Source organism: Mixophyes fleayi, chromosome 3, assembly GCF_038048845.1.
Source record: "Mixophyes fleayi isolate aMixFle1 chromosome 3, aMixFle1.hap1, whole genome shotgun sequence".
In the NCBI taxonomy this organism is placed as follows: Eukaryota; Metazoa; Chordata; class Amphibia; order Anura; family Limnodynastidae; genus Mixophyes; species Mixophyes fleayi.
Genome location: NC_134404.1, coordinates 235,357,739 through 235,385,349, shown reverse-complemented (window position 1 = coordinate 235,385,349; position 27,611 = coordinate 235,357,739). Strand labels below are relative to the sequence as shown.

General features: G+C 36.8%; 1 protein-coding gene across 1 annotated transcript in view; it reads right to left on the bottom strand.

Annotated features, from left to right (window-relative positions):
* Positions 1-27,611, bottom strand: part of DMBT1 (deleted in malignant brain tumors 1) — an 85,473-nt gene that overhangs the window by 8,065 nt on the left and 49,797 nt on the right. Inside the window, exons 8-12 of the mRNA XM_075200940.1 lie at positions 16,040-16,044; positions 13,278-13,592; positions 12,988-13,002; positions 4,805-5,119; positions 4,134-4,148 (exon numbers count right to left, since the gene is read on the bottom strand). Of these exons, the coding sequence (XP_075057041.1) occupies positions 4,134-4,148; positions 4,805-5,119; positions 12,988-13,002; positions 13,278-13,592; positions 16,040-16,044 (665 nt within the window). The remainder of the gene's footprint in view (positions 1-4,133; positions 4,149-4,804; positions 5,120-12,987; positions 13,003-13,277; positions 13,593-16,039; positions 16,045-27,611) is intronic.

Here is a 27,611-nt window from a genome sequence, read left to right as displayed (position 1 = left end):
GTTATCACTTTAGCAGTGGGACACCAGTGGAAATCAGATGTAGACTGTAACATTGGTTAATGATTTTGGGGGGTGTTGCTTTTTTAAAGGTTAAAGTAAAATTTATATCTTTTTTTTAATAATGTAAAACTATGCTTGTCCTTCATCATCAATAAAACTTATCTTTACACTGCTATCAGGGAGGTTCTTAGAAATGCCTCTACAGAGGCATATTTAAAGATGCATCCAACTGTAAACAGGACTCCTCGTTAGGGGATGTACTTCACTTACATGTGCACACCCTTATTGTAGTGAATTTACAGGTGAAAGCCCCTGACTTACTCCACACTTGAGGCAATAATAGCATTAATTCCATTCTATGTACATAAGCTTCCAACACACCTATTTACAGCACATTTATCCTGGGTAAATAATTACACAGCACATCAATCCTGAACTGTCCCATAGCACATCTATTCTGGCAGCATAACTGGGCTTCAAAGCAAAATTTGGGGAGGGCCCAGCATTCCTAACCACCCCTCTGGTGGACCCTACACTGCTTATCTGAGTATGCACAGAGAAAAGCTGAGTGGTGACTAGGGCAGGGTAACCCAGTGTTGCCATGCACCCCTCACCTCCAGGCTCCGTAGCAGCCATAGTCCATGCCGTGGTGTTAGTTCTGCCACTGTATCTTGGGCAGTCATAGATTGAACATTTTTAATTAGGCATTATTGTGACTTATCTTTTTACACACTATGTAGTGGTGTTTTAAAAACTGTCATATTATTCCGTCATTTTAATTTTTCAAATGAATCACTTTGTCATGAGGTTAAACATGGTCAATATGCCTTATATTACCTGGAGGTTGTATAGTAGTATCTGGAAAGTAAAAATAAAAAAAATTAAACACATTTTCAATTAAGTAAAAAGTCACCCAAAACGTAGATTTGCAAATGTGCAATTGGGGGACCCAAGTAAGTGAAATATTATTTATATTTTTATAGTCTATAGAGCTGGAATGACAGTGGTCGAAACATTTTGCTCTGTGTGATGGTTTGAATTCAGGCCGAACAAAACTGATAAGGATATTCTACACAGAGAAATGTGCCAAAATCCTATACTCAGGTGCGGAATGCAGTGGATAGGGCAGCATGGTGGCTAAGTGGTTAGCACTTCTGAGTTCAATTCCCGTCCATGGCCTTATCTGTGTGGAGTTTGTATGTTCTCTCCGTGTTTGCGTGGAATTTAGACTGTAAGCTCCAATGGGGCAGGGACTGATGTGAGTGAGTTCTCTGTACAGCGCTGCGGATTTAGTGGCGCTATATAAATAATGATGATGATGATGATGATGAATAGTCCATGGGCCAGTTTTGCAAGCATTATTCATCAGACTTAAAACTTGTGATTTTGGAGTTTGAATAAAACATTGATGATGTCCTAAAATGGTGGATTGCTGATTGACTTTGTCTATTTAACACTTACATTATTTTCTCCTGTGTCATTATTAAAAGTGTGCATTGTTTTAAAACTGGAGGCTTAATGGAAAACCAATGTTGGGAACAGACCTGAGATATACATCTGTAGCTGCACAACCTATTGTATTCCTTTAATTTGACACTGTATGCATGAAAAATGATTTTAAGGCTTACTTGTAGATGTATCCGGGACTTGATTGTGAGAGTCTGAAAGGGGAAGTTTATAATGAGTTAAATTTATATACAAAATACAACAATTATTGATGCTAAAATGTAATGTATTTAGCTTGTTTGAAATTAATTGTAGATTTCAAACAATAAAACAATAAAAAATTATACATTTTACCTAATGCTCATATTGCTCTGCAACGTCATCAAGGTATCGCTTCCTACCTTAGGTGAATTATGTGAGCATGATTGGTATTTCTGGGTCATAATAATATAGCCAACCTCTACCTCATCACAGGGTTTAAAAGATATTTATCTCATCTTTAAAATAACATAATAAGTATTTTTTCACCTGGTTCATCTTAACTTTCTGGTGTAAATTTTGAAAAATTTTTTTTCTTTTTATCTTTACCATAGAATATTCTATTGATAATTCTTACTGCAGTATTGGCCAAACCTCAAAATCTAAACATTTGGCAGGCTTTACTCTTATGGCTAGTATCTGTTCATGCAACCCAAACTTTAATCAAACTCTGGATTTCAGCTGTAAACTGCATCAACTGATGACTGTTAAAAATATACTTTGGGGCCCATTCAGAGGAAGTCACATATACACCTTTGGCAAATGTAGGAAAAGATGCGCTCAAGAAAAGGTGTGTTTACATCCGTATGTAGATCTTATGATGCAAACAACTCAAAAAGAGTATTAATTAAACCAAGTATATCAATATGTGTTTGTACCTCTGACGGAAGCATAGGATACACAAGCTTTAGGCATCTGTGCAAATACTTAGTGCAGAAGTAGCATTACTCTATTTGTGCACAACCTAATAATAACATGTTTTAATACATTATTATGTTGTGAACAAATAGTTATTCAAGAGACACTAATGTCTTTATTATGATCTGAATATAATTTCTACATGATTACTTTTTTTTCTGCCAGCCTGTGCTTTTTTACATATGCTTTTTACTACAGTGTTTCTGATCCTCATGGCCGCTTATGTACATCTAAATTGGTCAAGTTAGCACAGGAAGGTAAGCAATCTGCTTACCTTCCTGTGAGTTCTGTCTTTCATCCTGGCTTTGGACATTGGTTACTTCTGGCTCTGACTACTGGCTTTGGATATCGGTGACTTCTGGCTCTGACTACTGGCTTTGGATATCGGTGACTTCTGGCTCTGACTACTGGCTTTGGACATTGGTTACTTCTGGCTCTGACTACTGGCTTTGGATATCGGTGACTTCTGGCTTTGACTACTGGCTTTAGATATTGGTAACTCCTGGCTCTGACTACTGCCTTTGTATGGACTACTCCTTCCTTGTAGTATGCTACAGCTAGTCTTACCTTCACTACTATGTGCCTTCTAGTGGTGTCTGGACTCACCTGCTACACACTGAGGGGCTTTGGTCCTGTCTCAAGAGTAACAGCTACCTTGTATAATACTGTGATACTGAACCCTGTTGGTTGGACTTGGCCCTTACACAATGGGATGTATTATCATTGTCTTAGTTGCATAACAGATTACTGTGCCATTCATCTTCTGTGGCAAGTGTTTCCTGCAATACTGAACCATTCAGTATTGTACGCTCCCTTAGATTGTACACTCCTCTGAGCAGGGCCATCTCTCCTCCTGTTTCCACCACTTCTAACTCTGCTCTCCAGCTACTTAGCCCTCCTCCTCGATGGTCCTCCACCCCACGTCCACTTTCGCTCCCTCCTCCCCCCTGGGGGTCTCCCTGTCTTCCGCGCCCACCTTCTTGGGCCCCGTCGTTTGCGGATCCTCCCTCCCCCTTCCCCGCCCTCTCTAGCTGTGCATTGAGCGTACTGAGTTGCTGTGTTTACTGTACTGTGCTGTCTCCCATTGTATTGTGATTTTGTTTGTCTCTGTACGGCGCTGCGGATGCCTTGTGGCGCCTTATAAATAAATATTAATAATAATAATAATAATAATTCACCATCTATGTCAGTAACTCATCTATACATTGTCATTTATTATTTGCTACAATTTTCCATTGTTTTCCTATTAGTAAGCTACAGTTCTGTCATCATTGTGCCAGATTATATCATATTGCCTTGCCTGTTTTCATACCTGCTAAGTTCCTATCCTGCTTTCATGATATCTGCATTGATTTTCTGTACATATTGAACTACTGCAATAAATCTACTGATTAGTTCACAACTGCCTAATTTTTCCTGCCTGCAACAACCGAGCAGTCCTATTAAAAAAATCACATTTATCATATATAAAACCAAATACAACACATCCAGACCTGTTTATCCCCTTAATAATGAGAATGGAATTGTTTTTCCTGTAGCAATACATATGGAAATGTAAATTTAGCAATGTGAACAGACATCTGCTAACTATTTTAATTAGGTGATCTAATATATCTGTGATGCTAATAAATGAAGTACTATCAGCTGGAGGCACAAAAGGAAACAGCCAATCAGAAGCAGCAAGATAGTCATCTTCATCATTGTGCATATTTGCACCAACTCTCTTGCACCCACAAGAAATATGCCTCCTGACAGGCGTATCTGTATCTATGTTGAATTGTAATTGTACTCGTCCTCCACTTGACTGCCCCTTTCATCCCCTGTACTTTTCCAGGTATAAGGAGTCAAAGTTATGCAAAAAATCTGATATGAAGGTGCACATACATAAATCTAATTCTAATGAGCCCCATAGAGTTGTGCTGCAATTATTTGAATATTTGGTACGTTCTTAATTCATTTAAACAGTAACTAATTTTGTATAGTGGGTTAAATTGGTGGACAGACAAATAAGGAATAGAAACACATAAGAAATCACCAACTCAGAACCTGACACAAAGGATGTATGTTGAACATATTCTTGTACAAAGTCTCAAAGTCCTAATGACTGTGAGATTATTTAAATTTAGGTAGAAGTTGTATAAAGAAAAATCAATAATGATTGCTTCTACTAGTGCTGCGATCACAGAAAACACCCTATGACAATCGGAGAACAGGAGAGAAATATTAATTGGAGCCTAAAAGAATGAAAGGGTTGAGGTTGGATAAATGTATTTTTACAAGAATCAATGATTGAAAATGGTTTTCATCACATTGTGCATACATATTTATCAATTATTAGTATATGTATTAATATATGTACATGTATGTATTATATTAGTACTAAAATATTCTGAATAGTGACATACCTGAACAGATGACACCTGCATCTTCCTGGTGCACACAATTATGAGAGCCCCATCCATTATGAGGACATTGGGACAGATATTGTTCATATCCAGAACAGTGCACGTCATCCAGAAGAATACTCCCAGTACCTTGCCCAAAATATGAATTATGTAGAGCTGAAACTCCATATCCACAATTCAGCTGCCTGCACACAACATGTGCATCATTGATATCCCAGCTATCATCACATACTGTTCCCCAGGCATTGTTATAGAAGATCTCCACACGTCCAGCACATCTGTCCAAGCCATTCACAAGTCGGATAGGGTTACTTGCTAAACGAAGTAAAAGGTTATAGGTTCATAGAGGATTGGAAATCTTATATTAAAGAGTACAACTAATACAATAATGTGTTCAGCTAGTCAAACAATATGATACTGTTGTGTTCATTTTATGCATGCAGTTGCTAGCACCATTTTAATTATCTTTAGGTAAAATTTAAACAAAAGTCACAAGCTATTTAGAAAATAAGCGTCTAATTATGTTTAGTTGATCCAGGACTTGGAAGTTATCCAGCTGTTGCATGTTTGAGTTTGTGATATATATAATGCCACCATATAAGCCACGAGTCATCTACATCTTGTCATGTAAATTGTGTGATAAATGTTTGTATTTTGACTGGATATTGTGGGGGGGGGGGGCGGAGCCAAGTGTTCACAACACCAGAATTTCCTCTGCCTGTAATTTTGCTTTTCTAGTTATATGCAGTATATTTAAAGAAAGTGACCTTTCAAGATCCATTGACTTAAACATAACATTTATATAATGTGCACAGAAAATTGCTAAACACTCTCCCATCACCATACATTTTCATATGCAAATAGCATGGCCACGTATAAGTAACTTGAATCAACACTTGATGCAGCATTAACTGAAAAGTTACCTTTGGAATTTAAGTGGACACTGAAAGTTGTTTATGTAAAAATGCTAATTTGCAATAACCCCTATCAGCCAACCAGCAATATCTGATTTGTAAGAGATTTGGCATATTATACTTAAGATTTTTTTTAGAAAATAACCTACATTGAACTAATCACCATAAACATATAACTTTACCATAACCACATGTCATTCCTAAATTTTAATTTAAAAGTGTAAAACTGAATTATATTACTAGTCAGATTTTGCTTTAGTATTAGGACTCCATATTTTTAATTAGGCCTGCAGCATCTATGTACTACCTGAATTGCAGCTGTTATACCTGGACAGTTTTCCTTGCCTGCAAGGGGTTAAGCCCTCATCATCTGATCAGGTTCATGTTCACCTGTGGCTGGCCTTTTAAAGACTGCCTTTTCCAACAGGCCGGTGCCAGTTCACTTGTATTTGCTACTGCTGGTATCTCTGTGACACTCCTGTTTGGATCATGACTTCTCACTGGCATTGACTCCTGCTTTATTCCATCGTCCTGTTCCATTTTTTTATGATCCAGACCCCGGCCACATTTGACCTTGCTCCTGTCTATTCCCTGACCCTCATTTATCTAATTCTCCTGTGAATTATCCATTGGTCATGGTATCCAGTTCTTGCCTGCAATATACCTAGCCAGCATTATTCATTACCTTTGTTCTTGTCTGCAATATGCCTAACTACCATTATTAAGTACTTTTCTTCCTGTCTGCAGTATATCCAGCATTATCAATTATTTTTGTTCCTGTCTATAATATATATCTTACCTGCATTATAAAGTACTCTTGTTCCTGTCTGCAATATATTTAACCTGCGTTACCAAGTGCTTTTGTTCCTTTCTGCAAATAGATTTTACCAGCATTACCAAGTGCCTTGTTGGTGTCTGCAGATATATCTTACCAGCTTTACCTGTTGTACCTTTGGACTTGTGATAGCTGAATTGCCATTGTCTGCATTTGGATATAACCTATGTGACTGGTGTTCTTAGTAAAGACACTCTGCTTACATTCACAACTATTGTCTGTGGTTTTCACACTAGGAATCCCTAACATTTTAAAGTATTTAATCATGTGCTATTAAAATTTACCTATAAATACTAACCATTTGTTCCACTAATTGCTGAAAACACTGCCAAAAAGCCAGTGAACTGAACAATATAGTCACTTCTGAACTCGATGCTCATGATGTTAGATGATGAGAAGAAAGTGTTGTTTGGAGGGGAGCACAGCCTCGCTATCTGAGGAGAGTACTCAGGAATCCCATCATATATAGTCACCCAGTCATAGTAACAGTTGGGGTGCTGTTCCAAGCTGTGCATATAAAGAACATTTTGATGAGAAATAGCTCTAAGTCACTTCCTGTAAGTCAAACTTTGTTGTTATTTTTGCAGCACTAAGTTTCTCAATGTTCACAGAAAATACATTGCTTGTACAATATTAAAGTTTAGACATGGATTGCATGCAGATGCCGTGGCATAGTGACTAAAGAGGTACAAATGAGGGAGGTGATAACAAGAACAATCTGTGTGAAGCTTAAAGTAATTCTACTACCCAAGTAATGGTCAGAGTCAAATTAGTGGTATAATGTGCAGGCTCCCAAGTACAATATGCTGAACACTACCGGGTGTGTTTACATGTGTAAATCTACTCTATTTAGTCTTACATATTGGCTTGTGTACTCACTGTAAAGCCATAAGTAGCACTATATAAAAAAGAAAACTATATATAGAACAACAATAGCACTAGTATTACTAGTAGTAGTAGTACTACTACTAATAAAAATAACAATAATCTTGACTTTACCAAGTATAATTTGCTGGGCATTGATACAACATAAACTATGTTGATCACAGTAGCATATTGCTCTGTGGACACTTTTTTGCAGGCTGTGCTGCGGAAGAAGAATTAATGATTTAGATGTACACGGTGGTCCTTTGTTTATTATAGACACAATGAATTTGTTAAACTTACTCAAAACGAAGGAATGACAGCTGCACGTGATATCCCACTGGGACATGGATGTCCCATGTACAGTGAGCATTAGCAGGATATGAGTTTGGGTAAAATGGGCTTGTTATATTCCCATTCATTTGGGTCAAAAGACCACCACAGTTTGTGTAATTTGACTCTGGAATAAAGTGAGAAAAAGAGGTTATTACAAATTGTTTAAAGAGAGTCTAGTAAAGGACAGAGGATAAATTACATACCTGGTGTGAAATCTGGGTAATAGTGAGCTTAAAAGAAAATGATAAAATTCATATTAATATCAATTTTAACAGTATTCTTATTATAACAACATGTTAGTATATTATTGAATTATGTACATTTTATAAATCATATTTGTACATTAAAATATTCTTAAACTAAAAATGTAAACAACTAAAACCATATTTGAGTCTCCATAATCTTGAATCATATCTGCTCACTTTGCACTATGTTTAGAACCACAAACAATTGGTGGATTACATATTATTTAAATAAATAGAATTTAAATGTTATTGCATATGATTGGATGGTGTGAGTGTCTTAGTGCACACCCTAATCTGTCCATGTTACACCAATTTTCAGTGAGCTAAGTCTGTTCCCAACAGGTGTAACCCATTCTTGGTCTCTAAAATGTGGACTGTTGGAAGTTATACTTAAGATATCTTTGCAATGGAAGCATTGTTTTGTAACAATTGTATAAAATCTTGATTTTAATCCCTCACTGTTTTACATTTGCCACATTGGACTGCGATTGTTTTTCATATGCTGCATTTATATATATTTTTCTTACTTGTTGCTGTTGTTGTGTAGTAAGGATCTGAAAGTTAAAGTTTAGATTCAGTATTAACATACAAATAGCGGAACTTAAAGGTTTAGCAATTTATGGTAGAGATAAAACTTTTATTTTTATCAGATACATTCTGTAAATTAATGTATCACTGTAAAAACAAGCCAGTACATAAACACTAAATGTAAGCAGAAGTCATTGCCAGCAAAACACAACATACAGCACATTTACAAGACAGACGAAAACCAAGGACAGACAGAAAAACTTGTGTGTAAATGCAGTCATGGCCAAAAATATTGGCACCATTGAATTTTTTTTTTTAAACTGCAAGGTTGAAATTAATTACAGTATTTGCGCTCCACAATCATTTATCTGTTTATATTACAGAAACTTTGTTTTTTATTTTGATTTTAATACTGCATATCTGTCACAAACTGAGGTCAGGGTGGGGTGAATTCTTGGTATCAACTTAGATTAGCATTGACGTTACAGAGGCATGTAGTATAACAAACCTCATTGTATTCACCAGGGATCCCCACTAGGAAGTTTGGGCTTAGCTGCAGGGAGATCGCAGGTTACAGATTTCATATCCTCCTCTTGGTGTGACAGGTTGGTATTAGAAGGAATAATGGTAGAGAAAGCGAGGAGCACAATTATATAACAGAAGAAGGAACAAACGTTTTGAATTCTAAAGCACGGAATGAGCACAGAGGAAGAATGGTCAACTAGCTGAGGGCTGGTACACAGGAGCACAGGGAAATAGGGCTGCAACACATGATCTCAAAAGATATAGAATGCTGGAGCAAGGGAAAACCTTTATAGTCTGGCACTACAGGTCCTCAGAGTGCACTTTAAATAACAGCACCTGTTTCATTTGGTTTTCCTGATGAGGCCAGCAGTCCCCTGACTGCAACTTGGGAGAACATATAAGAGGAGGGTAGAGATGCATGCCTGCTTCTATACACCAGAGCAGGGCACAGCACTTCAGCACCACTCTGGGGATAGACAATATGCTTTTAAATCATAAAGTCATAAAATGAAAAGAGATTACATTGACATAATCATTATCGCTCTAGACTTAATATTTGGCAGCATAGGTTTTGGTCAAAATAAGTACAATCAGTTGCATCCTATAGTCATGGAAGAGCTTCCTGTGACACTCTACTGGCAGTTTGGTCCAATCTTCTTGTGCAAACTGCTCCCAGTTTTCCCAGATTTAAAGGGTGTAATCTCCCAAATACTGTGTTCATTCCTCAAGTGTTCTATGGAATTTAGATCTGGACTCAGATTGCTGGCCACTTCAGAATAGTTCAATGTCTTGTCTTGAATCATTCCTGAGTGTTTTTTGAAGTGTATTTGGGGTCACTGACCTACTGGGAGAGTCATCACCTGCAATGGAGACCGAGCTTTCTGACTCTGAGTTCAGCATTGAGATCCAAAAAGGCCTGGTACTTTCCAGATATCATGGTGTCATGCACATGTTCAAGGCACCCTGCATACCCAAGACATCGCTGAACCTCCTCCAAGTTTGATGTTTGTTTTCTTGTTTTAGACTGGCCCTGCATGGCTACAATCTTCTGTCTGTCCTCCTTAGACAATTCTCTGACTTTATTTATCTTCTCCATGCTCAGTGTAGTACACATTTTGACACAATCAGAAGAATAAGCCCTTTCCTCTATTCATGCTCAATGCATAAATATGGTTTATATTGAAGGCCCCAAAATGAAGGAGAATTACCTGATTGACCACAGTGAGTTCAGTTAAAAAGTGAAGGTGAATCTCCTGCAAGAAATCTAATTGTTTCTAACTACTTCTAAAAGGTGCCAATAATTGTATCTGGCCCATTGAAGGATTTCTGTGTGGAATAAGCTACAGCTTAAGAAAAATTTCTGCTTCTTGTGCTTTATTCAACTGCATACCAAATAAATACATGTGGATACCAAAACACTTTTTAATTTGATCATTTTCTGAAAGAAAATTGTCAGGATGCCAGTTGTTTGGGCCATGAGTGTAGCTCACATCATCTAGTTTGAAGTAATTTGATGTTTTTCATCTATCCAAAATCCAACAACATTAGATATTTGATGGCAGAATAAAATACCTGTGTGCAAATACCATGTAAAGCACAGTATATTCAGATAACAAGTCCACAAAATGTAATAAAACAAGAAACTAGAAAATGGTGACAGTAATCAAGTTATGGTTATCACCTGTCCTGCATAAATGGAACTTTGGGGCAAACGTTATTAATAGGGTTAGAAGATAGCACAGCATTTTATTGTTGCTCATACAGTCATATATGTCATGGAGCACTTACCTGAAAGTCACTTTCTAATAAATAAAAATAACTACAAGACGACCATTTATCTGGGGCTTGTAATTCCACAACAGTGGAGAACTACTTGTTGCCCTTATATCCACTGTAGGAATATAACTTTGTACTTTTTCATGAAGTCACTAACAATAATTATGCAACCAATTCAGTAAATATTAGTTATTATTAATACTATATTGGTTCTACTGCAGAGACAAATAGAAAATAGCATTACTCTTTCGACAATCACAATATATACGCATGTTATTAGTAAGATTATTATTTTTTTTAATATGTTGTTGCTATACAAAAATAAGCAAAAATTGTATCCTGGTGAAAAGTGACAATTATGTTTGACAAAGAGAAACATCACCATTAGGCTTTAAACTAATGTGACACTGATGGTTAACTATGCATTTGGTGATGTTGTAAAATGGATACTGTACTTGAGCTCTCAAGTCTTTGCTCAGGTATTACCTATAGGACATAAGTTTTGTGGCTCTCCTGCTAAATGCACAGGTTTTTGCTTGGGCTATTTGAAATATATGGGCCTGAGTAATTCAGTAAAGGAAAGCAAAAAACGCAGTAACTTTACACCTTGGCAAAACCATATTGCATTGGAGGGGAGGTAAAATTAAAATGTGGGGACAGATTTATAGTTGGGGTAGGGCATGTCCTAGATCAACTTTACATTTCAGTGTAAAAATAAAGCTATCAATTATTTGTGCGCTACATGACAAAAAAGGTAGTATTTTCTTTATGTGCAAAATAAAGAACTAAATTGCACCCATTGCATTGTACAATGGTCTTGTCCAGGATCAAATTTACTCCTATTTTGCCTTGCTCTCCTTAATGACTCGGCCCTATGTATTTTGCTCCTTTGAAGATATTAATAATATATGCATTGTTTGCAACTTGAGAGACTTGGATATCAGTGATGAAAGCACTACAAGAGATAAACTTGTGTATATACACAACCATTAATGTTCCTTTAATTTGAAATTTAATACAGGAATACATTCATTGTGTGACTTACCTGTAGTTGTATTCGTCACTGCATTTTGAGAGGCTGAAAGTTGAAATTTATAATCAGTTAAATTTAGATACTAAAATACAAGACCACACTGATACTAAACTGTAATATATTTAGCTTATTTGAAATTAATTGCATATTTTCTTCCATGTCTGTACTTTGCTTCCAATCACCTGGACTAGATAATACATGCCAAACAAATAGTCAGCTTAGTTGTTTAAAAAGGGGGTATTTGTGGTTCCTTTACCATACCATTAGCCAACTCCAGCTCATCACATGTAATAATTTGTTAAAAAGATATGTATCTACCCTTTTAAGTAAGGTAATATGGCTTGTTTGAGCTGGCTAATCCTAACTAGTCCTGCGAAAAAAATAATACTCCTCAGTTATCAATACTGTTAAAATATATTTAGTCATTTAGTGGTAGATGCATATGTACCTTTTGAGCAAGTAGGGAAATATGCCCTCTAAAAAAAGTACTTATGTAGATTTGGACATATCTGGATAAAGTACTATCTACTAGAGGTACATTAGCAAACAGCCAATCACAAGCAGTAAGATAGTGCTGCTGATAGTCATCTTCATCATAGCATCTTTTTACACCAACCAACCATGCCTCCTGATAAGTATATCTGTATCCATATCTAATTATAGTGTAATTGTGTGAACATGGCCTCCCCTTGCCTCCCCTGTAGCTCTCCAGGCATAAGGAGTTATAAGTGAAAAATACACAAACAACCTGATATGATTGTGCACATGCGCAGTATGTAAATGTGCATCTTGCACAAACAAAACAGACACATTTCTAACTGTAATGAGCCCCTTTTTGTTGTGCTATAATTTTTTGAAGATTGGTATGCTCTGAATCCCTTAAACATTAGATCCTTTATCAAGTGATTTAAATTTGGTAAACAGACAAATAAGCTCTGGACATAAGTGACCACCAACTCATGGCTTGACATAAAGGACTTAAGGTGAACATATTCCGGTACAAGTCTCAAGATGACTTAGATCACAACTAGATGAATTATTCATATTTAGGTAGAAGTTGCCTAAAAGAAACAACGGTATTGATTGTTTCAATTGTCGCTGCAATGACAGACACCCCTGTTACAATTGACTTAAATCTCTCCTCCCTCATGACTCTATTGCAGAATTTGCATGACATTGGACATTTAGATCGGAGGCAGGGGGGAGTCCTAAACTGGAGCCTACAGAGAATGAGAGGGTTGGTTTTGAATACATATATACAAGAGTCAGTGGTTAAAGGGATGATGGTTATGGAGGTCAAATGGTTTTTATCACATTGTTGCATACATATTTATATTATTATTATATGTCATTACGTTATGTACAATAAACATAAATGTATTATATTAGTACTATAATATTCTGACTAGTGACATACCTGAGCAGATGACACCTGCATCTTCATTGTGTCCACAATTATGAGAGCCCCATCCATTATGAGGACATTGGGACAGATACTGTTCATATCCAGAACAGTGCACGTCATCCAGAAGAATACTCCCAGAACCTTGCCCAAAATATGCATTAGGTAGAGCTGAAACTCCATATCCACAATTCAGCTGCCTGCATACAACATGTGCATCATTGATATCCCAGCTATCATCACATACTGTTCCCCAGGCATTGTTATAGTAGATCTCCACACGTCCAGCACATCTGTCCAAGCCGTTCACAAATCGGATAGGGTTACTTGCTAAACGAAGTAAAAGGTTATAGGTTCATAGAGGGTTGGAAATCATATATTAAAGAGTAAAACTAATAGAATGATGTGTTCAGCTAGTCAAAAAATATGGTACTGTTGTGTTCCTTTTATGCATGCGGTTGCTAGCACCATTTTAATTATCTTTAGGTAAAATTTAAACAAAAGTTACAAGCTATTTATAAAATAAGAGTGTAACTATGTTTAGTTGATCCAGGACTATGAAGTTATCCAGCTGTTGCATGTTTGAGTTTGTGATGTATATATAATGCCACCATATAAGCCACCGGTCATCTACATCTTGTCATGTAAACTGTGTGATAAAGGTTCGTATTTTGACTGGATATTGCGGGGGGGCGACATTTAAAAGATCCATTGACTTAAACATAACATTTATATAATGTGCATAAAAAATTGCTAAACACTTTCCCATTACAATACATTTTCATATGCAAATAGCATGGCTTTGTATAAGTAACTTTAGTCCATACTTGATGCAGCATTAACTGATTTTTGGAATTTAAGTGGACACTGAGAGTTGTTTACTAAAAAAATGCTAATGTGCAATAACCCCTATCAGCCAACTAGCAATATCTGATTCGTAAGAGATTTTGCATATTGTACTTAAGACTTTTGTTAGCAAATAACCCACATTGAACTAATCACCATAAACATATAGCTTTACCATAACCACATGTCATTCCTCAATTTTCATCTAAAAGTGTAAAACTGAATTATATTACTAGTCAGGATAAGCCGTCATCATCTGATCAGGTTCATGTTCACCTGTGGCTGGCTTTTTAAGACTGCCTTTTCCAACAGGCCAGTGCCAGTTCACTTGAATTTGCTACTGTTGGTATCTCTGTGAAACTCCTGTTTGGATCATGACTTCTCCCTGGTATTGATCCTGCTTGGTTCCATCGTTCTGTACCATTTCTTATGATCCACACTCCCGCCACATTTGACCTTGCTCCTGTCTATTCCCTGGCTTTGTTGTGGATCTGCTGGCTTCTGAACCCTGGCTTGCCTGCCTCTCATTTGTCTGATTTTCCTGCGGATTATCCATTGTTCATGGTATCCAGCTCATCTGCTTATCCTTGTAACCAGCATTATCAAGTACTTTTGTTCTTGTTTGCAATATACCTAACTAGCATTATAAAGTTCTTTTGTTCCTGTCTGCAGTATATCATCATCATCATCATCATTTATTTATATAGCGCCAACATATTCCGTAGTGCTTTACAATTGGGGACAAACATAATAAACTAATAAACAAACTGGGTAAAACATACAAAGAGGTGAGAAGGCCCTGCTCGCAAGCTTACAATCTATGGGACAATGGGAGATTGACACATGAGGTTAAGTATACATTTTGCATCTTGGCTCAGCCAGACTGCAAAGGTAAGGTGACTCATAAGCTAAATGATCCTGTCACACAACAATGTTGGTCAGGGGGTAGTTGTTTTGTGTGAAATTGTGTAACAGGCTAAAGGTAGTGAGGTTAAGAGGGTGGTTGAGGAATATTATAAGCTTGTCTGAATAGGTAGGTTTTCAGAGAACGCTTGAAATTTTGTAGACCAGAGGAGAGTCTTACTGTGCGTGGGAGAGAGTTCCATAGAGTGGGTGCAGCCCGAAAAAAGTCCTGTAACCGGGAATGGGAGGATGTAATGAGGGTGGATGAGAGACGCAGATCTTTTGCAGAACGGAGTTGCCGAGTTGGGAGATATTTTGAGACAAGAGAGGAGATGTATGTTGGTGCAGCTTTGTTGATGGCCTTATAGGTTAGTAAAAGTATTTTATATTGGATTCGGTAGAAGACAGGCAGCCAGTGTAGAGACATACAGAGTGATTCAACAGAGGAATAGCTATTTGCAAGGAAAATCAGTCTTGCCGCAGCATGCAAAATAGATTTTAGCGGTTTGAGGCTGTTTTTGGGAAGACCAGTAAGGAGGGAATTGCAATAGTCAATGCGGGAGATGATTAGTGCATGAATTAAGGTTTTGGCAGTGTCTTGTGTGAGATATGTGCGGATTCTGGAAATGTTCTTTAGATGTATGTAACATGATTTAGATATAGAGTCAATGTGGGGAACAAAGGATAGGCGTGAATCAAGGATTACACCTAGGCAGCGAGCTTGTGGGGTGGGATTTATGGTCATGTTATCAACAGAGATAGAAATGTCAGGTATGCTCTTGTTGGCGGGTGGGAATATTATTAACTCTGTTTTAGAAAGATTAAGTTTGAGTTGACGAGAGGACATCCAAGATGATATGGCAGAAAGACAGTCAGTTACACGGGACAACACAGATGTCGAGAGATCAGGAGAGGATAGATAGATTTGGGTATCATCCGCATAGAGATGATACTGAAAGCCAAAGGAACTTATTAGATTTCCAAGAGAGGCGGTATAGATAGAGAACAGCAGAGGACCTAGCACCGAGCCTTGTGGTACTCCAACTGATAGGGGAAGCAGAGCAGAGGTGGCTACAGAGAATTTAACAGTGAAAGAGCGATTAGAGAGATAGGATGAGAACCAGGATAGAACAGTGTCTTGAAGACCTAGGGATTGCAGCGTTTGTATGAGAAGAGAGTGGTCAACGGTGTCAAATGCAGCCGAGAGATCCAGGAGAATTAGGAGAGAGTAATGGCGTTCAGTCTTAGCAGTGATCAGATCATTAACAACCTTGGTCAGCGCAGTCTCTGTGGAGTGTTGAGAACTAAAGCCAGACTGAAGAGGATCCAACAGGTTGTTTGCAGAAAGAAAGCGTGTGAGGAGAGTATAGGCAAGCCTCTCTAGAAGCTTGGAGGGGCAAGGGAGCTGAGAGATGGGACGGTAATTTGAGAGAGAGTTTGGGTCGGAGTTTTGTTTTTTTAGAATAGGAGTAATCACTGCATGCTTGTATAGTGATGGAAAGATGCCAGTAGAGAGTGAGAGATTACAGATTTGAGTTAAAGGTGAAATGAGCACAGAAGACAGGAATCTACCAATTTGCGAGGGAATAGGATCAAGAGGACAAGAGGTAGAGTAGGAAGATAAGAAGAGCGTAGAAATTTCCTCTTCATTTGTGGGATCAAATGAAGAGAGGGTGTCAGAGGGTAGTGGGAAGGAATTGAGCTGATGGCTTGTTGAGGAAGAGGATACCATTTCTAGTCTGATCTTGTAAATCTTGTCCTTGAAGTAGGAAGCAAGATCCTGAGCACTGGTAGTAGATGGAGGGTTCGGGGTGGGAGGATTGAGAAGATGATTAAATGTATTGAAAAGGCGTTTGGGGTTAGAAGCCTGAGCATAGATAAGAGATTGAAAGTATGTTTGTTTTGCAGTGTCCAGAGCATTTGCGATATGAGTGGTAGACAGAAGTACATGTGAAGAAGTCATTAGAGGTTCGAGATTTACGCCAGTGACGTTCTGCTTTACGGGAACGTTTTTAAAGATTTTGTGTTGCTTTGGTGTGCCACGGTTGACATTGAAGTCGACGTGTAGTATGTAGTGTCGCTGGAGCCACTTGATCAAGGGCCGTTGCTAAGGTTAGGTGAAAATAAGGTACTGCCATCTCAGGGGAAGAGAATGTAGAGATAGGGGAGAGAAGGTGTTGGAGAGAGGTGGAAAATTGTTGAAGATTAATAGAATTAAGATTTTTGTGAGTATGAGGAGGCTTGGTTGAGTTAGACAGTAGAGAGGTTAGAGCAGTGGGGGTGAGAGTGTAGCTCATAAGGTGATGATCCGAGAGGGGAAAGGGTGTATTCATAAAATTAGAATATCCAGCATTATAAATTTTTTTGTTCCTGTCTATAATATATTTCTTACCAGCATTATCAAGTACTCTTGTTCCTATCTGCAATATATTTAACTTGCATTATCAAGTGCTTTTGTTCCTTTCTGCAAATAGATCTTACCAGCATTACCAAGTGCCTTGGTCCTGTCTGCAGCAGGGGTGCACGCAGCTACCCTCCGCGAAGAACAGAACGGGGGCTAAACAGTGTCCATACTTAGTGGTACTTTACTATACAGCAGCTGCGGCACTGCCAAAGAAGCGTCCGCGGCGGTGCTGTATTGTACTAGGATATAGCACTGCCGCGGACGCTTCTTGACAACGCTGCGGCTGCTGTACAATACAGTGTAGCTGAAATGGAGCTTCTGCGCATGCGCGGCCAAGCATGACTGAGCAGACAGAGACAGTGTAACTGGTCAACAAGCAGTTAAGCTTACATCTGGTTCAAGAATCTTATCACCATAATATTTTATACATTGTAATAAATATTTTTGATCACATTGCAAAAGCTTGACTTGTGTAATGCTGCTCATCTATGGATGTGCAATTAAAGCAAATGTTACAGGTTGTGTGCTGTATATTCAGCAAGTTTGGCCCATCTGCAAATATCATGTGTGTGATTACTATAGCTTTGAAGATGGGACTCAAATGTGAACGTCTTACCCATCCCCTTAATTATTTTGCCAATAACTCTTGAATTGTGCTAACCCAAGAATGCCCCACATGATGTCAGATTTTACAGGCCTGAGTCATTAAAGAAAATAGGGCAAAAAAATGAGTAAATGTTCTCTGGGAAAAACCATGTTACAGTGCAAGGGGTGCAAATTAGTTTATTATTTTCCACATGAGTTAAATACTGGATTTTTCATGTAGCACACATATACTTGATAGCTTTATTTTTCGCTAAAGTTTAAAGTTGATCTAGTACATGCTTTACTTCAACTATAAATCTGTCCCCACATTTTAAATTTTCCTCCCCCTCCAATGCAACAGGGCTTGCCCAGGTGCTAAGTTACTCCTTTTTTATGCTTTGCTCTCCTTAATGACTCATGACCCACATGTTCTCCAAACTTTTCCTATATCAATCAAACCCACCACATGTCGCTCAGACTCCCACATGCAGCCACTCACCTCTCACTGGGAGTACCAATAACAACTAGTAAGCTACTAGTAAGCTAATCACCACCAGTTTGTTAGTGCCAATTAGTTTAGTACTGGTCGGTCACTCGTAATGATTTTCCCTGCCTAAAGATGATTGCTGCATCCACCTCCTCTGCTGATTAAATGGGTTGCATGACATCCGTGCACAGTGCAGAGGAGGTCACATAATGTGCAACCAGGTGTTCGACAATATTCAGTCTTATTTTCTGCTTTATGACACAGAGCTTCACTTTTTGGCCCAGCTCTTATTCAATAAGAGCTGTAGCCATGGGTTATGTTTAGCAGGGCATAATATTGAATAATGCAAAATGACGGAATAGAGTGTGGGGCCGCAGCTGAAAGTTGCCTGTTGCCCATCACACTAATCTACCATCCATGACTGGACAGGAACTCAATGTCACTGTTAATATGGTTCTACAAACTAGATTCATATTGAGATGTAACAGATGAATTTTGTACTGTTGTGAGAGTTTTTAATCATATGCCATTAAATATTCCATGACACCTATTAATACTAACCATTTGTTCCATGAATTGCTGAAAACACTGCCAAGAAGCCAGTGTACTGTACACTAGGGTCACTTCTGAACTCGATGCTCATGATGTTAGATGATGAGTAGAAAGTGTTGTTTGGAGGGGAGCACAGCCTCGCCATCTGAGGAGAGTACTCAGGAATCCCATCATATATAGTCACCCAGTCATAGTAACAGTTGGGGTGCTGTTCCAAGCTGTGCATAAAAAGAACATTTTCATGAAAAATAGCTCTAAGTCACTTCCTGTAAGTCAAACTTTGTTTTTATTTTTGCAGCACTAATTTTCTAAATGTACCTATTTGTCTCTATGTAATACTGCAGGGAAACACAGAAAATACATGATTTGTACAATATTAAAGTTTTTTATTATTATTATCATAGATAATAAGTTTAGATGTGGATTGCATACAGATGCTGAGGCATTCTGACTAAAGAGGTACAAATGAGGGAGGTGATAACATTGAGTCACAAGAACAATCAATATGTTATATATAGATGAATCATGATTATTTATTTTATAATAATGTGCTCTAAAAGTTATACTTGTAACAATAGATGAATATAGTAATTAATGTATTTGATTTGATGCTGATGTTTGTAAATTGATAAACATAGCAATGGTTTCAAACAGGGATGCGCAAACTTTCATTATTATGTTTTTTGAACTATATACCTCTGTAATCATGGAAGACAGTATGTATATATGAGACCCCATACTGTGTGAAGTTTAAATTAATTCTACTACCCAAGTAATGGTCAGATTCAAATTAGTGGTATGATGTGAAGGCTTCCGAGTACAATATGTTGGCCACTACTGGGTGTGTTTACATATATAAATCTTCTCTATTTAGTCTTACAAGTTACTTGTGTACTCACTGTAAAGCCCTAAGGAGTAGTGGCACTATATACAAAAGCAAACTATATATACAACAATAATTATAATAATAATTATAATCATAATAATAATTATTATAATAATAATAATAATAATAAACTTGACATTACCAAGTATAATTTGCTAGGCACTGATACAACATAAACTATGTTAATCACAGTTGGCAGTAGCACATTGCTCTGTGGACATTTTTTTGCATGCTGTGTTGCGAAGTAAGAACTAATGATTTAGACATACACAGGGGTCTATGGTGTGTTATACACCCAATGAACTTGTTAAACTTACTCAAAATGAAGGAATGACAGCTGCACGTGATATCCCACTGGGACACGGATGTCCCATGTACAGTGAGCATTAGCAGGATAAGAGTTTGGGTACAATGGGCTTGTTATATTCCCATTCATTTGAGTCAAAAGACCACCACAGTTTGTGTAACCTGGAATAAAGTGAGAACAATTGGTTATTACAACTTTTTTGAATAGAGTCTGGTAAAGGACAGAGGATAAATTATATATACCTGGTGTGTAACTTGGGAAAAAGTGAGCTGAAAAGAAAATGGTAAAATTTATATTAGTATCTATATTTACCATTATTCTTATTATAAGAGCATTTCAGTATATTATTGAATTATGTACATTTTATAAGTCATGTTTGCACGATGAAAGATTCTTAAACTAAAAATGTAAACAACTATAGCTATATTTGAGTCTCCAAAAAAACAATGCTCATAAGCTTGAATCATATCTGTTCACTTTGCACTATACATATTTAGAAACCACAAACTATTGCTGGGTTACAAATAATTTAAATAAATAGAATTTAAATGTTATTGCATATACTTGGATGGTGTGAGTATGTTAAAGCACTCCCTAATCTGTCCATGTTACACTTATTCTCACTGAGCTAAATGTGCTCCCAAAAGGTCTAACCCAATCTTGGCCTCTAAATCTGGGACTGTTGAAAGTTATACTTAAGGTACCTTTGCAATGGAAGCATTGTTTCAAAAATAATTTGTTACAATTGTATAAAATCTTGAATACATATATATATATTTTTATTTTTTTTATTTTTTTTCTTACTTGGTGCTGGTGTTGTGTAGTAAGCAGCTGAAAGTTAAAGTTTAGATTTAGTATTAACGTACTAATGGCAGAACTTAAAGGTTTAGCAATTTATGGTAGAGATAAAACACTTTTTTTTACCAGAAACATTCTGTAAATTAATCTATTACTGCAAAAAAAAGCCAGTACATAAACACTAAATGTAAGCATAAGTCATTGCCAGTAAAATATAACATACAGCACTCTTACAAGACAGACTAAAACCAGGGACAGAAAGAAAAACTTCTGTGTACATGCAGTCATGGCCAAAAGTATTGGCACCTTTGCACTATTTTCAAATACTTAACAGTTTAAATATAAGTTGATATCTGTTAATATTACAGAAACTTTGTTTTTGATTCTGAAATTAATACTGTATATCTGTCACAAACTGAGGTCAGGGTGTGGTGGATTCTTGGTGTCAACGAAGATTAACATTGGCGCTACAGAAGCATGTAGTATAACAAAGCCCATTGTATTCACCAGGGAGATCGTAGGTTAAGGACATCAGATCTGACTCTTGGTGTGACAGGCTGGTATTAGTGGGTATAATGGTAGAGAAAGCAGGGAGCACAATTATATAACAGAAGAAGATGTGAGTGAGTTTTCTGTACAGCGCTGTGGAATTAGTGGCGCTATATAAATAGCTGATGATGATGATGATGATGAAGGGCCAATCAATTTGTAGTCTAAAGCACAGAAGGAGCGCAGAGGAAGAATTAGAGCCGTAACTTGGGTGGTTCGGACGGTGCCGTTGCACAGGGCGCAGCAGCCGCCCGCTACCTGGCTCTGTATATACAGCTTTTAACTTCCACTGACAGGAAGTGAAAGGCTGAAGTTTCTCCCTCTCTCTCAAACAACACATTCAAGCTAAATTTGCTTTCTATCTCTAGCCAAAATGTTTTTTAGCTTTTTGTGGAGTTTATGTGATTGCATCTCTGCACCCAAAAAAGGTTGTGAATGAAATCCTAATTGTTTTTGATTAGTGAGGCAATGTTTTTGCTGTTTTATTAATAGCAGGGCAGTATGAATACTTATTAGTCAAATGTTTTAGTTATATGTGCTCTAGCTTCTGAATTGAACAAGTACCTCTGCACTTATTACTGGAGCTGATAATGGTACAGCTGACATTCAATGTTTTTGTTTTACTCTGTTTACCCCCTTTTCATTTTCACATCTCTCTTTTCCTATGAACAGAAATGTTGTTCTTTTTTTTTTTTTTAAATCCTAGTTGATTATTATGATTTACACGTCTTGTCTTGTTGAATGTGGCACACTTACCTAGTATACCTACAATCTCTTCTTGCTTAATACCTCCTGTCCAATTGTAAACTACCCAAAAAAATAATAATAGCCTTGCATTGATAAGATAAAACACCCTTCTTATGATTTCACACCTTTTCACTTCTTTTTTATATCATTCTACCTTTCCATCATTCATCTGACTACCAGTCACAGTTAAATATTTGAAGATACAGCACTAAACAACACTGTCTCTTTGGAGTTTTTTTTCCATATTCGGTTTATTCGTTTTTTTCGCCCCTTGCGCGCTCTCTCTCGCTCTCTCTCTCGTTTTATTTTTTATTTTTACTCTTTTATCTCTTCTACTGTTCTTATTTGAGTATTGTGTGCATGAAATATTAGAATACATTTTCAGTATATATTATTGCATACTTTAAATGGTCATTAGGGCAGAGAACCGGTTGTTAGTTATTTGAATCCCACCACTGTATATATGTATGTGTGTGTGTGTGTGTTTGTGTGTGTGTATATAATATATATATATATATATATATATATATATATTTATATATATATAGAAATATATATATATATATATATATATATATATATAATCCCGTGCATTTGCAAATATGTGTAACAGAATTCCTTCAGTAAAGTGCTAGCCACACCCCCACATTAGGTTGGCCACACCTACTTGGCAAATGTCACTCCCACTTAATTGGGGAGTGTCGGTGCCTTGTCTCGCCCAGGGCACTAAAATGTCTAGTTACGGCACTGGGAGGAATGGTCAACTAGCTGAGGGCTGGTATGCAGGAGCACAGGGAAATAGGGCTAGAGCACGTGATCTTAAAAGATATAGAATGCTGGAGCAAGGGCAAGCCTTTATACTCTGGCGCTGAAAAGTCCTCAGAGTGCACTTTAAATAGCAGCACCTGTTTGATTTGGTTTTTCTGATGACGTCAGTGGTCCCCTGACTGCAACATGGGAGAGCATATAAGAGGAGAATAGAGATGCACGCCTGCTTCTATACATCAGAGCAGGGCACAGCACTTCAGCACCACTCTGGGGATAGACAATTTGCTTTTAAATCATAAATCATAAAATGAAAAGAGATGGCATTGACATAATTATTGACACTCTAGACTTAATATTTGGTAGCACAGCTTTTGATCAAAATGACTACAATCAACCGCATCCTATAGTCATGGAAGAGCTTCCTGTACCTCTCTACTGCTAGTCCAATCTTCTAGTGCAAACTGCTTCTAGTTTTCCCAGATTTTAAGGGTGTTATCTCCCAAATACTGTATTCTCTCAACAAGTGGTCTATGGAAATTAGATCTGGACTCAGATTGCTGGCCACTTCAGAACAGTTCAATGTCTTGTCTTGAATCCTTCCTGAGTACTTTTTGAAGTGTCTTTGGGGTCCTACTGGGAGAGCCATGACCTTCAATGGAGACCGAGCTTTCTGACTCTGGGTTCAGCATTGTGCTCCAAAATGGCCTGGTACTTTCCAGATATCATGATATCATGCACATGTTCAAGGCACTCTGCATACCCAAGACATCACTGAACCTCCTCCAAGTTTGATGTATTTTCTCTATGTTCATTGCAGTACAGATCTTGACACAATCAGAAGAATAATCCCTTTCCTCTATTCATGCTCAATGTGTAAGTATGGTTTATATTAAAGGCCCCAAAATGAAGGAGAATTACCTGATTGACCACAGTGAGTTCAGTTACAAAGTGAAGGTGAATCTCCTGCATGAAATCTAATTGTTTCTAACTACTTCTAAAAGGTGCCAATAATTGTATCTGTCCCATTTAAGGATTTCTATGTGGAATAAGCTACAGCTTAATAAATAGTTCTGCTTTTTGTGCTTTATTCAACTGCATACCAAATAAATACATGTGGATACCAAAACACTTTTTAATTACAACAATTTTCTGAAGGAAAATTGTCAGGATGCCAGTTGTTTGGGCCATGAGTGTAGCTCACATCATCTAGTTTGAAGTAATTTGATATTTTTCACCTATCCAAAATCCAACAACATTTGATATTGGATGGCAGAATAAAATACCTGTGTGCAAATACCATGTAAAGCACAGTATATTCAGATAACAAGTCCACATAATGCAATAAAACAAGAAACTAGAAAATGGTGACAGTAATTAAGTTATGGTTATCACCTGTCCTGCATATATCTTACTTTGGGGCAAATGTTATAATAGGGTTAGGGGCTAGCACAGCATTTTATTGTTGCTCATACAGTCATATATGTCATGGAGCACTTACCTGAAAGTCACTTTCTAATAAATAAAAATAGCTACAAGACGAACATTTATCTGGGGCTTGTAAATCCCCAACAGTTGGAGAACTACTTGTTGCCCTTATATCCACTGTAGGAATATAACTTTGTACTTTTTCATGAAGTCACTAATAATAATTATGCAACCAATTCAATAATTATTAGTTATTATTAATGCTATATTGGTTCTACTGCAGAGACAAATAGAAAATGGCATTAATCTCTCAACAATTACAATATCTACACAAGTAATTAGTATGATTATTATTTTTTGCAATATGTTGTTGTAATACAATAAAAAAAGCAAAAATTGTATTCTGGTGAAAAGGGACAATTATGATTGACAAAGAGAAACATCATCACCAGTCTTAAAACTGATATGACTCTGACGGTTAATTATGCATTTGTTGATGTTGTAAAATGGATACTGTACTCGAGCTCTGAAGTCTTTGCTCAGGTATCACCTATAGGACATAGGATTATATGTTGTGTAGCTCTCCTGATAAATGCACAAATGGACTATTAATTGGCTTTGGCTATTTGACACCTATATATTTTGCTTCTGTGAGGAGATTAATAAAATGTGCATTGTTTGCAACATGGAGAGAGAGGTGGAAACAGTGATGGAACTACACAACCTCTTTGTACCTGTAATTTGCAATTTAATATTTAGAAATTGAATACATTGTTTTTATGATTTACCTGTAGTCGTATCAGTGACTGTATTGTGAGAGTCTGAAAGTTGAAGTTCAAAATCAGTTTAATTTAGATACCAAAATACAACAATCATCATATTGATGTTACAATGTAATTAATTTAACTTGTTTGATATAATTGATTCAATTAAATTAATTTAATTTATTAATTACAGATTTTCTACAATGCTTGCACATTGCATCTGGATATCTGGAATCGATAATGTAATATTAGTCAAATCTCAAAATCTAAAACGTTAACCTTATGGCTAGTATTAGTCCACGCAGCTCAAATCTAAAAAGCTACATTGAGCTGTAAACACTTTTATTCAAACTGTCAAAACTATACTTTTTATGTTGTACTGCAATTTTGTAAAGATTTGGTATACTTTAAACCTGTAGCTCTTAGCGATAATCATCTCCACACCCGGCGGAGGGACGCCATCATAGTTTCATTGTTCTACACTTCACCACTAATGAGTATTACACCTGCTCCTCTCTCTCCTACACACACACTGTTTTGGGACTGTGTGTTAATTCAAAGTGTGCTCCACATATTGTTAAAATTTATATGAGCTTCCCATATTTTATCTTCAGTTATTCCAAATTGTAAGTTTCTACATTCACATTATTTACTGCAGTAAACTATTAATGTTTATTTTTACATATTTACATATAAGGTGCATGTTTTTGAGCTGCCAAATTTCCCTTCTATTTTATTAAATAATAACTTACACCTTAGTTTTTATATTTTGTTGTCTCTCTTTGTGGCTCATATAGTCATATATGTCATTGATCACATACCTGAAAGTCAAAAAATAACCACAAGAAGTCCCTTTGGCTGGGACTTGTAGTTCTACAACTGTGGGAGAACTACCAGTTGTCCATGCATCCACTGTAGGACTATACCATTGTATATTTTTCATGAAGTCACTAATAATAATTATGCAAATAATTAATTATTAGTTATTATTAATGCTGTTTGGTTCTACTGCAGAGTCATATATAATTTGGCATTACTCTCTCTAAACTCACAATAAACACATACATTTGTCAGATGTTGTAAAACAATTAAAAAAAAAAAAGGATACTGCTGACAAGTGACAAAGATGGTTGACAAGACAGGTGTCACCATCAGTAGTAAAACTAATATAAGGTTGGTGGTTGACTATGACATTTAGTGATGTTGTAAGATGGAATCTGTACTTTAGCTCTCAAGGCTTTACATAGGTATCACCTATAGGACAGAGGACTTTCCTGATAACGGCACTCATGATAAATGCACTGGTGGACTATTGATTGGCTTTGGCTATTTAACACCCATATCTTTTTCTACTGTTAGGAGATTAATAAAATGTGCATTGTTTGCAATTTGGAGTTACATGTGGAAACAGTAATGGAAGCACTACCAGAGATTTACCTCCTTGGTTCCTGTAATTTGAAAATGAATACATTCATTTTGTGGATTACCTGTAGTCGTATAAGGGGCTACATTGTGAGAGTCTGAAAATAAAAGTTTAAAATCAGTTTAATTTAGATACTAAAATACAGCAATCATCATATTGACCTTACAATGTAATTCACTTACTGTTTGATTTGAATTAAAGATTATTTACAATGTTTGTACATTGCTTCTGTTTATCTGGACTATGTGCCAAACAAAGGGTGGGTACATTTGGGTAAAATTGTGTTGATATTGATTTTACCTAATGTTCATATAACTCTCATCTCATCAGGATTTCGCACCCTCCCTCAGATCTATATGAGCATGAGGGGTATATGTGGGTTAATACCCTAACATTAGCCACCTTACAGCTCACCATGTGTAATAATCTGTTATGAAAAGAATCTTCTGATCATAAAAATCTCTGCCCCCCCCTAACAAGTCCTAATAAACATTTACCTTAGCCCTTAGCCTATTCTTTTGATTATTCTAACTGTATTATTAGCTGAATCTCAAAATCTAGAACTTTGACAAGATTTAACCTTATGACTGGTATCAGTGTATGCAGCCCAAATGTGTAAAGCTACATTTATCCATAACAGAAACACTTTCATTCAAACTGGTAAAACTATAGTTTTTGTGTTGTATTGCAATTTTGACAAAAATTTGCACTTTCTAAACCAATTTAATCTGTAGCTCCTTTAGTTGTGTGATAAAAAGTTAGTGAATAGACCAAGGTACAAAGTTAACTAACTAGCCTTTCTTCCTGACATTTCCTTTTCTGTTCATCTAAGGAACATATTATCCATGTGAAGCTGTGTCCTTGGCCTTTTATTTGTTCTGTGATATTGATTGCTTGAAGT